This window comes from Cupressus sempervirens, chromosome 11 (genome assembly GCF_028749045.1).
Source record: "Cupressus sempervirens isolate cs-2001-9-10 chromosome 11, ASM2874904v1, whole genome shotgun sequence".
Lineage (NCBI taxonomy): Eukaryota > Viridiplantae > Streptophyta > Pinopsida > Cupressales > Cupressaceae > Cupressus > Cupressus sempervirens.
The window spans coordinates 837,344,824-837,363,696 of NC_143128.1; the positions used below are offsets into that span (position 1 = coordinate 837,344,824).

At 34.5% G+C, this 18,873-nt stretch overlaps 1 protein-coding gene across 1 annotated transcript; it reads right to left on the reverse strand.

Annotated features, from left to right (window-relative positions):
* Positions 1-1,669: 1,669 nt before the first annotated feature.
* LOC149532161 (uncharacterized) lies at positions 1,670-4,106 on the reverse strand. The gene is made up of 3 exons (XM_089810448.1): positions 3,360-4,106; positions 2,968-3,097; positions 1,670-2,813 (listed from the first exon to the last, which is right to left on the reverse strand). The coding sequence occupies exons 1-3, from the start codon at positions 3,493-3,495 to the stop codon at positions 1,958-1,960; spliced, it is 1,122 nt and encodes a 373-aa protein (XP_089666574.1). The 5' UTR covers positions 3,496-4,106; the 3' UTR covers positions 1,670-1,957.
* Positions 4,107-18,873: the final 14,767 nt, after the last annotated feature.

The following is an 18,873-nucleotide window of genomic DNA, read 5'->3' on the forward strand; positions in this document are numbered from 1 at the left end:
ACACCCATCAAATTTAGCTAATATCACCCATGCAAAATATGACGTAAAATTGTATGTCCAATTCCTGACCACTACTTATAATTTTGGCAGGGCAGTCCCCACCTGTCGTCAAATTGTGAACAAGCAGGACTGTTAACCAGAGCTTTGCTATTTCAGACTCGCATAAAAACTCAATATCAGACAGTTTGCATGGAATCCTCATGAGTCTGCAGTGTTCTTACAGCTCTGTTCTCACACTTGTATGGGTTTTTTTTATGGTTACAATCTCTGACCAGAATAAAACGTGATAAAAGAATGTCAAATGCTAACTATGTTGCCTGGTCAATTGCTGACCATTCTTACAAATTTGACAGGGCAGCCCACCTGCCCACTGCCATTGTTTACTGCAAAATAATCAGTTTCGTGTCGATTATGGAATCCTTACAAGTTTATCAATCCCTCAGAGATTCGCTGACACTTTTGTTTTATTGTTATGAATCCTTCTGCTTTCACATTTTTTATATTTTTCATGGTTCTACTTCTCTGACCAGAAGAAATCATCATAAGAGAAAAGTAGACTTCTTTGTTCTATCATAATTAGAGAATGTCTCAAATTTTAGGGTTTGGTGTGAAATAGAATGAACTCTCAGGTTGTGAATGTATTGATCCGGGTCAAAGCTCTTGAGATCGTTAAAATTGATTGTTGTTGTTATGTTTGTGATATTGAGCAGCCTTCATAAAGAATTTCTTAATGTGACGTTTGGCCATCCAAAGAAATATCAAAGAATGCATTGAAATGTCAGATGCATCTTTATGAAATCAATTTGAGAGATTCGTTCTTGTCAACATTTCACTTTGGTGTTGTATCTCATCGTTTATTTTAGGATTTGAGCCAATGAAATGAGCAATTCTATAATCATTTTAATGTAATAAGTAAACCTCCTCATCATTATTATTTTATGGTGACATTGGTATGTTGTGATAGTTAATTGTAGTGTTATTGTAGGAGATGTATTATTGAATTTTATTTTATTTTTCATCTGGTCTATTCATATTTCTAAATCAAAATTATTGTCATGTCTAACATTTAATTTCGATAATTTTATATTATAATCATCTCAATGGAATAATTATATCTTACTATGTGTTAGATGGAAATTGTTATCTTAATATTGATATATATTGTTCCCATTTTCAAACCAGTGTAATGAACAATTTTATATTATAACAATCTCAATGGAATAATTATATTTTATTATGTGTTATCTTAATATTGATATATATTGTTCTCATTTGAACTAGTGTAATGAACAATTTTATATTATAATCATTTTAATAGAATAATTATAGTTTACTGTATTAGATCGAAATTGTTATCTTTTATTATGATAATTGAATTATAGTGTTATTGTTCTTGCTATATTGTCCTAAGATATTATTATTATTGAATATTGGATTCTTTTCTCATATTGCCTATTCATAACTTCAAATCAAAAATATTTACCACTCCCATAGATCAATGGTCTATGGAAAGAGAGGATAAAGTCAAATACATTCATCATAGTATTATTGTTCTTGCTATGAAGATCCTAATTGTGCTGAGATGTTATAATTGAATATTTAGAAACAAAATTCACCTCATCTATTCATTACTCCAAATAAACAATATTCACTACTACTTGCAAAGGTCTGATGGAAAGAGAGGATAAAATCAATACATTCATCATAGTGATTTGAAACTAGATACATTCAATACATACACACCGTATATCGAAACATTTTACATAGATTGTAATTGTTTCCGGTCGGAGTTCAATCAGTGAATGAGAGAAAGGCTAGTAAAATGGCTTATTGTAACAACACAACCATGTAGTTATGGCAACTCCGTTATTATGGCCTGTTGCAGTATATGCAAGTTACAAAGAATTTGTACTTCTAGATGAAACTAAGTAACAATGGGTTTGCCCTGATAACGTATTCAGTGCTGAATCTCGTCCAGAACAGAAGCAAAATGTTGTAGGTCAGGAGTTGATCTCTCATAGAAGATATGTGGACTTTCCTGCAACTGCCATGGAATCCCATAGTTTCCCTTCTCCCTCTCCGTGGAATCTCCATAACTCTGCTGGTGAAGAAAATCAGACCATCTGATAGACCCATCAAAGGAATTAATCTTGCTTTCCATCAAAGCTTGGCTTTTCTCATCTGAATCCCAGATTTGGCCTTGATTATCACAGTGCTGAATGAGCTCATTTGATAACTCTTCCTGGATTGGTAGTATGGAATGACTTGAGGTCATATTCATGGAGTTGCTTGATGGCATTGCATTGTATGGAGCATGACATTCTGAGCTAACAGTTGGCTTAACCTGAGAGTTAATTGTAGACTCTTGTTCTTGGGCATTTAAAACTCCGGCTGACCCATAAATCTGAGGTTGAGTTGAGCCTGAGAGCAACCAGAGAGCTGAGTTAGTGCTTAGATCTGTTAACTTGTTGGGAGTCCTGCCGCTAAAAGCTTGAGATATTTGCTTATCTATTATCTCCTGGTTGAAGCTGTGAAGACTAAAAATTTGCTTCTGTAGGAAAGAATGGCTGCTGATTGTATTGGACTTGGCTGAAATTGCATCATCATGAGAAAAACTAGGATAATCTTCACTAGTTTTGTGATGATCTTGTACTGCAGATTGATCCTGCGATGTACCAACATCATCAGCAATGGGGTTGTGAGTGGTGGGATCTATGCCCTTGGCCTTAAGCTTCTTCTTGATGCATGAATTCCAGAAGTTCTTTATCTCATTATCAGTTCTCCCTGGTAGTTGTGTAGCTATCTGCGACCATCTGCTATTCAATGTTCATTAATCATGAATAATACCTTCACATTTAAATCCCTATTGTAATATATGCTCTAATAATATTGTCCATAGTACATGTGAAAGAATCCATTATTACATTTCTTACAAAAATGTCAGAGACTAGGTGTCCTTTTTATTACCTGTTCCCAAGGCTCGCATGAAGAGTGATGATAAGGTTCTCTTCGTAGCTAGAAAAAGTCCCTCTTTTCAGATCTGGCCTCAGGTAGTTAATCCAACGTAGCCTGCAACTCTTCCCACAACGTTCTAGACCTGCCCCATGTTCAAAATATACTCAACAACGCTTTCAGAAAAAGACTCTCACACCCCAAAATCCCACAATGAAATTAAGCAAAATCTGATCATTTGACACATAATTAGCAATAAAAACTGGCTACAAAAATGCATGGTACTATGTAACCGATCCAATTACCATGGAAATCTATTGATGGGTACCATCTACCTACGCAAATCTTGTCATATAGTTGCTAATTTTTTTAAGCACTTGAGAATATGAGATTCAAACAATACAGACCTGCAAGCTTAGGAACAGAACTCCAGCGGCCATGGCCATACTTTGTGATGTATTGCATCAACTTCTCATCTTCTTCTGGAGACCAGAGGCCTTTCTTCAGCTTCTGCTTGTGACAACACGAATGGCGCCTTCCCATTTCTAGTATAGAATCTACTAATAATAATCTACCAAACTATAGCCTATTTTCCTTGTTCAAATTTGGATGATGAACACTACTATAAACCCAAAAGTACAAAGGCGCCCATTTGCAGCCATTAGGAGAGCAAATGTGAGAATTGTTTATCCATATCAACAGTTGAGCCCCCGATTTTCTCATTTAAGAAGGGTGTACAGGAGGATCAAATAAGGCGGCCCATTACTGCACACACTGTGGAGATCATCTTGATTTGAGCAACACATTAAATTCTAATTTATACCTGAAAGCCCGCAGAGAGATGTAAAGAAAAGGGGGGCAGTGGACAGAAACATTCACCTTGAAAGTAGGTAGATTAAAAATCTTGGGGAGGGAGGATTTTTCCTTCATTAATTTCACACGAGTAGTTGGCAGGGTTTTAGTGGACCCAGAATCATGTGTGTGGGAAGTCGGAGTTTTCGTGGGCAGTATTTTAGAAGCTACTGAAAAGGCAATGGCAATGGGGGAGGGTAATACTAATACTAATACTAATACTAGTGGGGGAAGGGGTTATAGATATCTGTCAATTCCCACAGCGTGGCGTTGCTGACAGAAGCGGAAGAATGAAATGGAAATGGATAAGCTGAGTGGATACGGGTATCTTGTATCTTGTCCAAGTGAGAGATGAGAGAGTAAGGTCTCCATGTGCTCATGCTTCTCCTTCCCCCCACTCAACCCTACACGTCGTACACTCTAAGGACACTATTGTCTCGTTGGATATAGCTAAACATGAATACCCATTATTTTTCAGCCTTGACACCCAAATAGGAAGAGGAATATTGTATGTGTTGTCGCCACTACACTAGGGTTTGCAATTGACTCTAGGCTACAATTACCGCCCTTGTGTTTCTTCTAAAGTTGTAATATGTGTACATATAATTTTGTTGATTGATTGATAGATTATAAGATGGTAGAGGTTTGGATTATTATAAGGTTTTGTATTCATGGTAATGATGTTTTTATATAAAAACATTCACAATGGTGAAATTATATTATTATTTTATTTAGTATTGTGTTTATTTTGGTAGAATGTCTTAATATGAATGAAAGATTCAAAAGTAGCACATTATTTGGTGGATTGTCTTGATATAAATAAAAGATTGACAAGTAGCACATTCTAATACATATTTTGGCTCATGGTGCATCACTTTTTAGTAGTTGAGATTGACTTAAATCAATCACAATAGGAATGGATCTATAATTAAAATTATCATATTCAAATTACAACATCTAAATTCTCACCTACTTCATTCTATTGAACATTTTTTTTATCATTGGTGTCAAAGGAGTGTTGACAAAGGATTGTCAGAAGAGTCGGCAAGTAGTAGTTGATGACAAGGTATTGGAGCAAAAAAAATACTTGTCATGTCATGTCAAATCTATTTAGGTTGCATGTTAAGTGTGACAACATTATGAACTTTTATGGCAGTGGTGCCAACTGGATTATGTTTATAATATCATCTTGCCTCTGTGCCAATTGGTAAATATAATCTAGAAGTGCTATTTGGACTTAAAGAATGAAAGATACCAAACTAATGCTTATAGTAAGACTTTGATTTGATTAGCACTACTTTGTAATTGAGAGTTATGATTTGCAAATTGAAAGGGGATCTTGTAGACATATGCTCTATCATATGCCAGAGTTTCTAGAGTTGGTGTTAGTCAAAAAGAAAGTTTGAAGTGAAAAAGATATCATGATTGGGAATTATCTATGCAACTATTCCAGATTTATGTGGCAAAGACTTGTACCATAGGCCTTCTTGAGGTAAATATGGATTACCTTAGGAACTAAAGAAGGCTACATTAGGATTTAACAACCATAGAGTGTGTTCTTTCTTTTGGAGTAGTATGTGTGTGTCTGTGTGTGTGTTTCTTGGGTAATCATTGCAAGATTCAAATCCAAGATTGCATTGTTTAAGGGGATATTTTACTTGGTAAAGATGTGACCCTAAGCCTACTTAACTGTAATTATGATTCTAGGGAAAAAGTGAAAGGGGTGTTACAAATCCTATTAGAGAAATGATCTTGTTGTTATGTGGGATAAACCTACTTTAATCTATATTCAATTATGGTTAAATAGTCAAGCATTTTCTTAAATGTGGATCAAAAATTAAATTAAAATGTCAATAATGTACTTTTGCACGTATGTGTCATTAACTACTTCATGTCTAATACAAGCATTCTTACTTTGGATGTATATTTTAAATATGCATGCACATCATGTTTATGCCTTGATTTGTTTTTGTGTCAATGGACTTCAATGTGTTTAATCTATGAAAAAATTATTCATGTGTGATTTGTGCCTTCATGTATTTCCTCATACCATAAAATATCTAGTGTGTATTTGTGTACTTCTTCATGTCTTACATATTTGATAAGATGTATTTATGTATGGTTCATGTCTTAGATATCTAACATGTACGTATGTACCACTTCATGCCCAACATGTTTGGTCCTTAAATAATATTTATGTTTTTCTTCATGTCTTAAATGTCTGACATGTATTTATGCACTAATGCATCCTTTACATGTCTAACTTGTATTTATTGGTTCATGTCTAACATTTATACTTCATGAATTTTATAAATATATGTGACCTCGTGCCTTATGTATGATTCATTCTAGTTATATTCATTTATATGTACTAATATGTATCATTTGTGCCTTGACTTTATTCATGTGTATGACTCATCATTTATGTGTATTCATGCGAATGATTCATACATTATGTATATTCATGTGTATGACTCATGTCTTACGTGTATTTTGTGCATGATTGTGTAATCACCCAAAAATGGTCATCTATACTATTAGCCCCCTTCTCAACATTTTTGTAAAATTATTAAATCATTTATCTTGATCAAATCTTTAAAAATTAATTTATTTGATTTTATCCTATAGTTTGATCACTTTATTCTAAGTTCTTGTTTAATTAAAAGGAACATGTCCCTCTTTAATTAAAACAAAAGACCTCATTCATCTCTTATCCTAGGTTGCACACATAAAAGCATTTTCCCATTTTAAAAATAAAAGAAAAGTATTTTTTCTCACGGATGGAGGTACAAAAGTCAACTCTTTGTGATTGGTGGAAATGATCTTGCACATGGATCATTCAAAATTCAACTCCCCACCCTTGATTAGATCTTCTTGTCTCATTATCTCTGTCGTTCATACTTCTTTAAAAGGGAGAACTCTCTCCTCATCTAAGGATCCACTCTTTTTACATTAGTGTTATGTTGCAAGTTCTTCTATAGGTACTCTTAGCTTGCTTTGGAAGATCTTGTGGCTTCATTTTCATACTTGCATATCATTGTAGCTTAGTTTCATATTGCATTAGCATAGATTCATTTAAGCAATAGAATAACACATTTAAAGTTTAATTAGAAGGATTGCAACTCTTTCATATTGCTAGTTAGTTACATTTCTTGCATTTCTTATAGCTTAGCTACATTTTGCATGGCATTTCATGGTAGTTCTTGGACACTGGCACTCTTTCTCTTGTCTAAGAATCTTCTATTTCATAGTGTACTTGCAAGGGGTTACATTCTTATGCTCAATTGAGAGACATTTTACTTCCATTTGCATTAATTTTCACTCCATGACTAGGGAGCTTTAGGTCAACATTTGAGGCTCTCAATCCATGAGATACCTCGAATAGAAGGACTTAGAGAAGTGCACATTTTTATGTATACATTTTTGGCACTCACCATAGGGGAGAACAACATGGTTTTTCTCTCTTTTATGCATTTTTTTTTGCATGTTGTTCTATGTTTTATTTATTTTATTTTCCAATATCATATTACAACAGTTCTTATAGCTATTATGCAATAATTTACTAGTTAAAAGTATTGCATGCATGTTCACATTATGTTACCTGACTATTGTGAGGAATATTGCATTGTTTTACGTAGAGTATCGCACAGGTAGGAAGTATCACCTTGCTATACCAGGAAGTGTCATATGATATTTCTACAATAGAAAGTATTGTCTAGGTCAAAATAGAGAGTTTTTGAAGTTTTTTATTATCATTTTGAGTTCTTGCAACACCTTTTTTTTTTCGGGTTTTTTGGTTATTTACTATCTAACCAATGATCTTTTGTAGGATTATTATATTTGGCTAACCCTTTTGATGTGTACACGTGTTTGTTTTGTAAGGTTGCATAAATTAAATGCTAAATTGATCATTAAAAGAACACATGTCAAAGACTATTTGCTAAAAAATGGCTACTAATGTTTTTGTATGGTTGCTCAAGCAAAGAAAAAACAAACCAAGTGTTTCTGATATTTAATTTCATTTCTATGTGTGACATATAATAGTAGTTTTTTCCCCTAAGAACAGAAAACTTGTGAGTGGGTCTCTTTTTTGGTAGGAGAGTCTGCTCTTCACCCTTGTGGTGGATCATAAATCTTGACCCTTCATTGAGTCCCCAAAGTGAGAGGTATATTCCACTTTTTAGTGATCTTAATTAATCTTCTTAGAGTGCTTGGGGAAGCAAAAAGAATAGGAGAGTATGCTCTTCACCCTTTGGGTGAATCAAAAATCTTGACCTCTTTGGTGTGGATCCATTTTGTCTATCTCCTAGTGAGATACCTCCTTTAGAGGGCCTTTTATTGGTGGAGAAATACCAATAGGAATGACCCAAACTGGGAATGAGCACAGCTTAGCTAATTCAATCCACTATAATCATAATCCCCTTGACAAGGGCCAAAGCCTTGGGGGCATAACACTTTTCCTCATTTAGTGGAAGTACTTATGGGATTGTGACCATGAAAAAATCACTAAGCAGGAATGCTTAAGGTACCCTTGTGGTTGCAAAGTTTTTTACTTGTCTTTGACAAGGTGTCCTATTATTAGGTGCAAGAGGGGTGTTACGAACAAGAAGCTTTCTAAAAACCTTTGGATTAGAAGCTACCCTTATTATCTGCTCAACATCTTGGTGCAAGGATTGATCCTAGTGGACTACCCAAATCACCTCAAGATTTTACACTCACCATTTGTATCCCTTTGGTTGTGCCAATGACACCTCCATAATAAATCCAACATCTATTGTAGGAAACCACTTTGTGTGAGGTGAGGAGGCATCAAGAGTGGGCAAGTTGTTGAGTAATGAGTCGTGACCTTTAGGTAGTTATTCTTGGCATGTTTTTGAATGTGATAAAACATTTTGAACATACACATGATGCTAGAATTCATAGGGTTTTTATTTTTGAGATTTCACAAGTGCTTTTGTTGACAAGGTTGCTTTGTCCCTTGTTCAATTGTTTGAAGACATATGCTTATATCTCCAATTGTGTTCAAAACTTGGTATCTACTATCACAAACTAAAGTATTCCCCCATCATGACTAAATTATGGCCTAAAACATTTTAAAATCAAACTAAAACATAGATGTTTTAGGCATTAAGTTACATATTGCAGAGTTTACTAACTTTTTATCGCATGCCAATTTAAAGAAATATCATGCAATACTTCTGATTACTAGTAGTATCATCCTTTTGAAAAAGGTTCATCGTCCTACTGAGTTATACTCTATCATACAACCTACTAAAGAGTATCATCTAGAAAGTATTATCTGTCTACTATGAAAACTATCATACGATAAATTGTGTTGATCTCCTATTGCTTGGTTTGTTTTAAAGTATTATTTGGTTCCTGTTGGTTATATAATTAAGTCCGGATTGCATCTTAGCTAAATTAGGGGTATTTTAACCTATTCTTACCATGATCTGGTCTAAAATCTCCATTTTTGGTATTGCCTAAAGTTGAAAAGGTGATTTTAGTCTCTCAAATGCAAACTTAATGTCTACATTGCGCACTTGTCAAAAACTTGGTAACTTCATTCTCTTGGCTACTTGCTATCAAGATTCTTTCTCAAATCTTAGCTAGAATCACTAGTGTTGTACATTCTTGAACACTTCTAAAAAGATACTCACTTTGCTTTTATCTTTTCACAAGTGAACATTTCGACTATAAAAGTTTTGATCACAAAAGGCTTGGCATCTTCTTATTATGTTATTTAAGTCTTTCCTTTACATGCCAAATATGAATAGAATCCAAGTCAATCAAAGAAGTCATCCTTCTTTTACTTTTGCATAATTGTCCACTCCTACTAGACATCCTTTTGAGGAAGCACATGTCCTTGATAGGAAGGAATATGAGTATAACACCACTACTTGGCATTGCCAACTTTACTTCTTTGAAAATTTATTTGATACCCCATTTGACACTCCTGTGGATGATGTTTCTCTCACCAATAATCCTAAGGAGAGGAACTAGAGCTATGGATGATGTTTCTCTCACCAAGAATCCTGAGGAGAGGAACTATCCCCTAGAAGATCTTTTTGTGCTTAGAGAAGAAAAAGATCAGTTAGATAGAGAAAGACTAGAAGAAGCTATACATATAACTACTATCTAGAAATGTCTCATCCACACATTGAAACTAGACTTGTGTGTGTGATTTTGAAAATGGACATGCTCATGGCAACTATAGCAACCCATTCATGAACAACTCATCTTCTGGCAACAATGGGAACAAAAACCTACCAAGATCTCTAAGGACACACATGACGAGATGCCCCTCACCACCTAGACCCTCACAATTACACCATGAGAGTGAGGTAGATAATGTGGTTACTAGTGAGGACCTCATAAGATTCCAACAAGATGAACTTATCCAAGAAATTATGCTAAAAGTTTTAGAACAAAATAGAGACTAATACTTTCAATACATGACTTCTCAGGGATGGAAACTCTCTCATGATTATGATGTTCAAAGGATCATAAAGGAAAGAGATCCAAATGAGGCTGAGGTTCTAAGAAAAGAAATGCAATATTTAAGATGTCAACTTTATCAACTACAAATGGAAAATGAACAACCCAAAACATCCTTTGCAGAAACCATATGTACTCTCCCATTTGATAGAAATCTCTACATGGTACCATTTCCTTAGGATATAGAGGTTCCCAAGTATGAAAATACGATGGAAATGGTGACCAACATGACCATGTGCGTCACTTTTATTCTCTTAACATGACTTCATGCATGAGGACACGTGCCTTATGAGATTATTTCCTAGAAGTGTAAGGGGACAAGCCATGGAATGGTTTACTAAATTGTTACCTCCCCTTAAAATATTTGATGAACTTATGCAAATGATTTATCCAATAGTATTTGTACAACATACAACACCCTATTACTATGCTAACATAAAACAAAAACAAGGGGAACCGTTTGCTATGTACTTGCAACAACAGAGATCATTATATTCTAAGTATCCTCGACAAATTTCTAAGATTGATAAGATTAACATCTTTGTCAACACACTTGTGCCTAAATTAGATTATGATCTTAGGAAGTAACTATTTCCTCATTCAAGGACATGGTTGAAAGTGTGCATCACATCAAAGATGTTACTATCAAGAAGGGTGACATGTTGACATTAATGGAAACACATGATGTACATGTTGATAGGAAACCTCAAAAATAAAGATACTTAGTGTTTGGTTATCAAAAAATTATCTAAGTATAGAATTTGGTTTACAACAATGTATTGTTTTGTTTATAACATGTTGCAGACGTCACATTATGACAAGCAAAGTTACATGGAGATAGTATACAAGTTGGTGATAACACACATATAACCTCAAAATCTTGTACAAATTGTACAAAAAAGAGTTAATCATGTTTTGATGATGCAAGATAGCTGAATTGAAGGAAAGAATTGTTTTGATTTCAAAACAACTACTTGTCCAATTAGGGCCAACATCCTAGATGTTTACTCTAACTTGGAAAAGTGAATTGTGGTCTTAGTTGACCCAACAATATTTTATGTAAAGGTATAAAACTTATGCAAAGGATTTCTTGCAATAAGAAGTGTGTGCTCATGATTATGTTGTTGTATCAAGTGTGTGAACTTGTGAGTGAACTTTTGTGAAAGCAGTATATGCAAAGTCTTGTATGAACTATCTGGTGATCTACAATTGAGTTGAAGATCAAAGATCAATAAAGGAAGGAAAATAAAAGTAGATTACGTGATTGAGTAGTAATCTCTTCATGTAGTTAAAATTTCATGTTTGGGCAGTGGGCTCTTCTTGCATACATTACACTAAAACTCCTAACAAGGTTGGAATCTCCTAACAGGAATTGCTATACTGAATTTTCTCATTGACTCCTAGTTGGAGTGAAATAGAAAGGGAAAGGAAAAAATCACCAAATGGGATCAAATGATAGCTAAAATGAAGTGACAATTCATTCCTATGGATTATGAGCTTGATCTGTTAAAGAAAATGCAAGGAATGAAGCAAGTAAGAAAATTTGTTCAAGAGTATACCGAAGAGTTCTACCGAGTTCTCATTAGAACCATGTAGAAGCTGATAAGGAGAAAGTTGCCCATTATCTTAATGGATTAAGGCCAAGCATTCAAGAAAAGATAAGTCTAGTTTGAATGAGTAGTATTAAGGAGGCATACCAGTTTTCCCTAAGAGTTGAGGAGAAATTGAGCAAGAAGTTTGACAACAAGAATAGTGGAAGAGGCCATGGTGGAAGATCTAGTGAAGTAATCTTATGGAGGTCATAATGATGATTAAAAGAACAAAGATGAGGCTAGAAGTAGCAACCAAAACCAAAGAGGAAATAATTCCAATCATTTCCATGATCAGAACAATATAGATCAGAGAGGAAGAGGTAGAGGACAAGGATCTGGAAGAGGATGCTTTCATGGAAAATATTTTCATTATGTATAAGAAGGGCATAGAGAATTTGAATGTACCTAGTGCCAAGGAAGAATAGATTAAAGAGGTCGGGTGAGAGTTGCACATGTTGATGAAGATGCTAGATCCTCACATTCTGAAGATGTTGAAAGAGGGGAAGTCCTAGTTAACAGAAGAGTCCTACTGAGTGGTGAGAATGAACTTGATCAAAGATGGAGTTTATTTCAAACAAGGTGTAGATGTGAAGATAAGTGTTGTGATGTGATCATTGATGGCAAAAGTAATGAAAATCTAGTGTCAAAAATGATGGTCACCAAATTGAAGCTGAAGAGACAAAAACACCCACGTCCATACTGTATTTTTGGGTGCAAGATGACCACAAGGTTATTGTCAATGAGCAATGCTCAATGAAGTTCAAGATTGAGAGAGACCAGGATGAAGTACTATGTGATATCATACCTATGGACATATGTCATATGTTGTTGGGTAGGCCATGGCAGTTTGACAAGCATGCTATACATGATGGGTGAGCAAATACCTACACTCTAACTAAGGATGGAGTGAAATATAAGTTGAAGCCATTGAAGGATAAAGAAGAAAAGGTATGTAGTGCTACCATAATATTTTTTGTTAATGTATGAAACATGAGCATATGTGTTTTGCTATAATTCCTAAAGATAGTAAAGAAGTAGAGGAGGTACCTACAGAAGTTGCAGATATGTTGGAAGAGTTTTTTGATATTGTATGAGATAATGTACTTGATGGATTTCCCCCAAGGAGGAAGATTAGTCACCAGATGGATTTGGTTCCAGGAGCTAGTTTTCTAAACAAGGCAGCTCATAGAATGACACTAACAGAAAGTGAAGAGTTGAATAGGCAAGTTCATGTGTTGTTGCAGAAGGGGTTGATTCGAGAGAGTCTAAGTCCATGTGTTGTACCAGCAATGTTAGCAACAAAGAAGAATGGAGAATGGATGATGTGCACATATTCTCATGCTATCAAGAAGATCACCATCAAGTATAGATTTTCTTTGCCAAGGATGGATGATATTATAGACTATTTGAGTGGAGCTCAGTATTTCACAAAGATAGATTTGAAGAGTGGGTACCATCAGATTTGTATAAGAGAAGGTGATGAGTAGAAGACTACTTTCAAGACAAAGGAAGGACTATATGAGTGGTTATTTATGCCTTTTGGGGTAACCAATGCACTAAGCACTTTCATGGTGCTCATAAATGAGGTACTGAAGGAGTTTATAGGTAATTTTGTCATTGTTTACCTAGATGATATATTGATCTTTAGTAAGACATTGGAGGAGCATTTGATCCATATTTGCAAGGTGTTTGAAAAGTTGAGGGAAGAAAAGTTGTTGATAAACTTGAAGAAGTGCAGTTTTGTAAAGGAGTTGGTGTACTTGGGATTTTTAGTCTTAGGAGAAGGTCTAAGAATGGACCTAGAGAAAGTGAAGGCTATCCTTGAATGGCCTACTCCAAGGAGTGCAATAGAGGTAAGATCTTTTCATGGACTGGCTACATTTTATAGAAAGTTCATAAGAAGTTTTCATAGTATTTTTTTACCCTTGACTAAAACAATGAGAGGAGATGGGAAAGAGTTTAAGTGGATTGTATGAGTAGATACGAGTTTTAATCTATTGAAATAGAAAGTTAATGAGCAACCTATTTTAGCACTTCCTGATTTTAACAAGGTGTTTCAAGTAGACTATGATATTAGTGATATTGAAATAGGAGCTATTTTGAGCTAGGAAGGTAGACCAATTGCTTATTTCAGTGAGAAGTTGAATGATGCAAAAAGAAAATATTTTGTTTATGATCAAGAATTTTATGCTATAGTTCAAGCATTGAAGAAGTGGAGACACTATCTTCTTCCCAAGGAGTTTTTTTTGTATACTAATCATCAAGATTTGCAATATTTGAATAGTCAAGGAAAATTGTACCAAAGGCATTTAAAGTGGGTAGAGCTTTTGCAGAGTTATACATTTTTTTTGAAACACAAAAGTGGGAAGTCTAACAAAGTTGTAGATGCTCTTAGTAGAAGACAACTTTTGCTGATAGAAATGCAAATAGAGGTGGTTGGGTTCAAGGAACTTAGTACATTTTATCCAAATGATCTTGATTTTGGTAAAGCATGGAAGGCTTGTAAAGAACTTGTTAAACTTGATAGGACAAAGTGGTTGGATTTTATGATCCAAGATAATATGTTGTTCAAAGGAAACTAGTTGTGCATTCCAAGAAGTTCAATGAGAGAGAACCTCATCAAGGAGAAGCATAGCAGAGGATTGGATAGACATTTTGGCAAAGAAAAAACTATAGCTTTGGTTGCTAAAAATTATTATTAGCTACAATTACAACAAGATGTGACAAAGTCTGTACAAAGTTGTTAAGTATGTTAGATGGTAAAAGGAGTGAAGCAGAATACAAGGTTGTATCAACCATTACCTATACTAGAGAAGCCACAGGAGGATGTCAGCATGGATTTTATTCTTGAATTATTGAGGAAACAGTGTGGGCATGACTCTATTTTTGTGGTCATTGATAGGTTTTCAAAGATAGCACATTTTTCCTTGTAAGAAGACTAGTGATGTTGTTCATGTAGCAGATTTGTTTTCTAGAGAAGTGGTGAGATTACATGGTCTACCAAAGAGTATAGTTTTAGATCAAGATACCAAATTTGTTGGGTATTTCTAACGTACATTATGGAAGAAGTTGAAGAAAAATTTGACGTTCAATTCATCACATCATCCACAAACTAATGGATAGACAAAAGTTGTGAATTGTAGTTTGGGAAACTTGCTGAGATGCTTGGTTGGAGATAAAACAAGAGGATGGGATATGATTTTACCTCAAGCACAATTTTCATATAATAATTTAGTCAATAGGAGTACTAGTAAATCACCATTGTAGATTGTATATGGGAGTAGTCCTAGAAATGTTTTTGAATTGAGGAATTTGGATAAGGGAGAGATAAATAGTGCTAAAGTAGAAGATTTTGTTGAACATTTGAAGAACATCAATGAGGAGGTGAGGAAGCACATCATAAAGATGAATACGCAATATAAGAGTAAGGTAGATTTGAAAAGGAGATATGAGGAATTTCATATTAGAGATGAAGTCATGGTTCATTTGAGAAAGAAGCATTTTCCAACAATTACATATAAGAAGCTGAAGATGAAGAAATTTGGACTGTACAAGATAGTGAAGAGGCATGATTTTGGAAATGTGTATGAGGTGGAGTTGCCTGTTGAATTGAATATTTCACCAGTATTTAATATTTCACATTTGACAGAGTATTATGAAGGAGGTGATGGAGATGAAGTTGCAGAAGCACAGTGGAGCAATCAAGCAGCTAGTTTGGCTACCAAGGAGATTGAGGAGATACTAGACAATCGTATTGGAAAAAGTACCAAAAATAGAACTTATGAGGAATATCTAGTCAAATGGAAAGGAAGACTAGTTGAGGATTCATCATAGCTAGCAAAGGAGGAGGTCAACCATCTTGGTTTTCCTATGAACACCTAAGACGTGATAGGGTCACTTCTCAAATTACCCTGGATGTTTGATGTAGGAACATCCTGGGTGTAAGGGCAATCTTGCATCACTCAAAAATATTTTATTTTCAACCTTTTATATTTTAATAAGGACGGGTAGATAGAGTGGTTACTATTTATTGGAACTTGCTATTTTTAGTAAGTTTGTCATACGAGCTCAAAATGTTCTCATTTTCCACCGGAAGCCTCATTTTAGAGATATAAGCCTACCATAAAAATCTCATTGCTCTAGCTTAAGTATTAGAGAAGTTATTATAGATTTTTGGTGGAAAATCTTGCAGAAAAAATCTTTAGGCTCACTATTGGAGGCCTTAGAGTGCCTAGATGAGGTTCAAAAACTCGACGAAAGGGTGCTAGCATGGTTCTAAGCTTGTAGATTAGGAGCTGGCATTTTCAAAATGTGGTTATAATAGCCAATCGAAGCAATGGTTCGTGAGTTATGGCCTTCATAAGTTTGGGCTACTAGAATTTCTAAAATAATTTGTCAAAGATGTATTTGGCCAACCCTATGTGTATTGTTAGGGTCTATTTGCCTAGGTATTAAGTTTGAGCATCTAGAACCTTCACGGGCGACATAGAACTACCTATTTAAGAAAGGCCCAAACATTGTCTAGGACAACTTTGGGTGATAGTTCACAACATTGTCTTGCAAATTACTATAATGAAGGTTCCCATTTGGGTTAGCATATTGTAATTGAGAATTTTTTAATTCTACATTTGTGGTGACAATAAGAAGTCCATATTTTGTTTCTTGCATTTGTTGTTTTTTCTTTGTTTTTGGTATGAGTTTATGGTACTAAGGGGAGTCCCCTACATTAGAAATAAGTTGAGGTCATTCTTATTTATGGTTGGTGAGAAGGATAAGTTGAGGAGGGAGATAGCATGAACCATCAATCAGATGTCAAAATTATAGACAAAAACTCCTCTAGCTCCTAGAACCATAGAATTATTATTTGGTGTTGATACTATGAAGATTGATCAAACCAATGTTACAATCAGCATTGATAATACCAATCCATTTGGTGGTTTTGAACCAAATGTACCTAATAATGAAGATGTCAAAGAAAAGTTGAAACAAATTCACGAGGAAAAGAGGCTAATAGAAATTGAACAACAGAAGATAGAGGAAGCCAAGCGAATATTGCTTGAGGATGAAAGAAACAAAAAGGAAGATGAAGATAATAGGAGAATTACAAAAGAAGAAAGGAAAAAGAAATCTAAGGAAGAAGAGAAGAAACAAAGAGAGGAAAAGGAAAGGAAAGAAGAGGAAGAGAGGAAAGCTAAGGAAGCAACAAAGAAATAGAGGGAGGATGAGACTAAACCATCTAGTTCATCTATTATGCTCTCTCTTGCTAGTTTGGCCACTGATGATGATGATCAGACTAATTTGATTTCATCCTTATCCAAAATCCTACCAAAAATTAAGATATTGAAGAGTTTGTAGAGATCATTGATGGAAGTAATTGATAGATTGCAAAGTACTTTGACAGTACAACATACTGAGTCAGATAATGAACTAAGAGCACAAAAAGTGCTAAAATCTTTTGACAAAGAGTTTACAAATCTAATGAATGTTGCATAAGAAAAAGCTCAGATTTCCCATGATGCTAACTTGTTTAATGACTTAGTCAACCTAGATACATGTATTAAAGAACTTTGGAAGTGTCAGTAGGAAGGGAAATTCTTGTATGTTAATTGTACCTTATCATACAAACTGACTAAGGATTTGGATAGTTAGTTAGAGGCAAAGATAAATGAGTGAGAGGCTTTATCTAGCCTAATCCAGCACCCATCAAGTGAAGTTAATGATATTGAGAGTCAAATTGCTAGTGTTCATAGCAAGATCAAGAAACTAGAACTTCAGAAAGAGTAGATATTGAAGAGAACATCTAATTTTAGAGAATATATTGCTTTGAAGTTATCATTTGTTGAAAAGTAGTTAGAAGAATGTGTCAAGGCTGAAGACACATATACAAACATTTTGTATTTAGATCTAAATGCAGTTTGGATTGCATCATATGCATTATGTGCAATTCTCACATCAACAGAGTCTACCAAAGAAATATGGAACAAAGGAATGGACAATTTGAAGGCTATTTTGATGATTGTATGAAGATTATTTCAGCATAAAGGCAAGGACAAGTAGTTTTGATAGTTTTGAATAGAATCTTGGCATTTTGAGACCTTTGTCATTGATGTCAAAGGGGGAGTAATAATAGAAGAAAATTTGAAAATAGAAAATTTGGATAGAAAAAGTGAGAGATACATGTGTAGTATGAAGTATATTGTAAGAGGGAGCATATTTGTCAAGTTGTAATAGATGTAATGTTTATTTTGATAGTTTGTTTCTGTCACTTAGCCAATTTTCCCTATTTTGTTGCCATCAATGCCAAAGGGGGAGATTGTTGACAATTGGCTAATTGTGATATATAATTGTTGTCATTAATGGTAACACATGATGTACATGTTGATGGGAAACCTCAAAAATAAAGATACTTAGTGTTTGCTTATCAAAAAATTGTCAAACTATAGAATTTGGTTTACAACAATGTATTGTTTTTTTAATAACATGTTGCGAATGCCATATTATGAAAAGAAAAGTTACATGGAGTTAGTATACATGTTAGTGATAATGTGTATGACCTCAAAAGCTTGTATAGACTATGTACAACATCGTTAATTGTGTTTTGATGAACCAGGACAGTGGAATTGAAGGAAATAATTGTTTTGATTGCAAAATTACTACTTGTCCAATTAGGGCCAACATCCTAGATGTTTACTTTAACTTGGAAAAGTGAATTGTGGTCTTAGTTAACCCAACAGTATTTTATGTAAAGGCATTGTACTTATGCAAAGGACTTCTTGTGATAAGAAGTCTGTGCTTATGATTATGCTATTGTATCAAGTGTGCAAACTTGTGAGAGAACTTTTGTGAAAGTGATATATGCAAACTTTTTTATTAACTATCTGGTGATCCAAGATCGAGATGAAGATTAGAGATCAGTGAAGGAAGCCAAATAACAATAGATTACTTGATTGAGCAATGACCTCTTCATGTAGTTGAAATT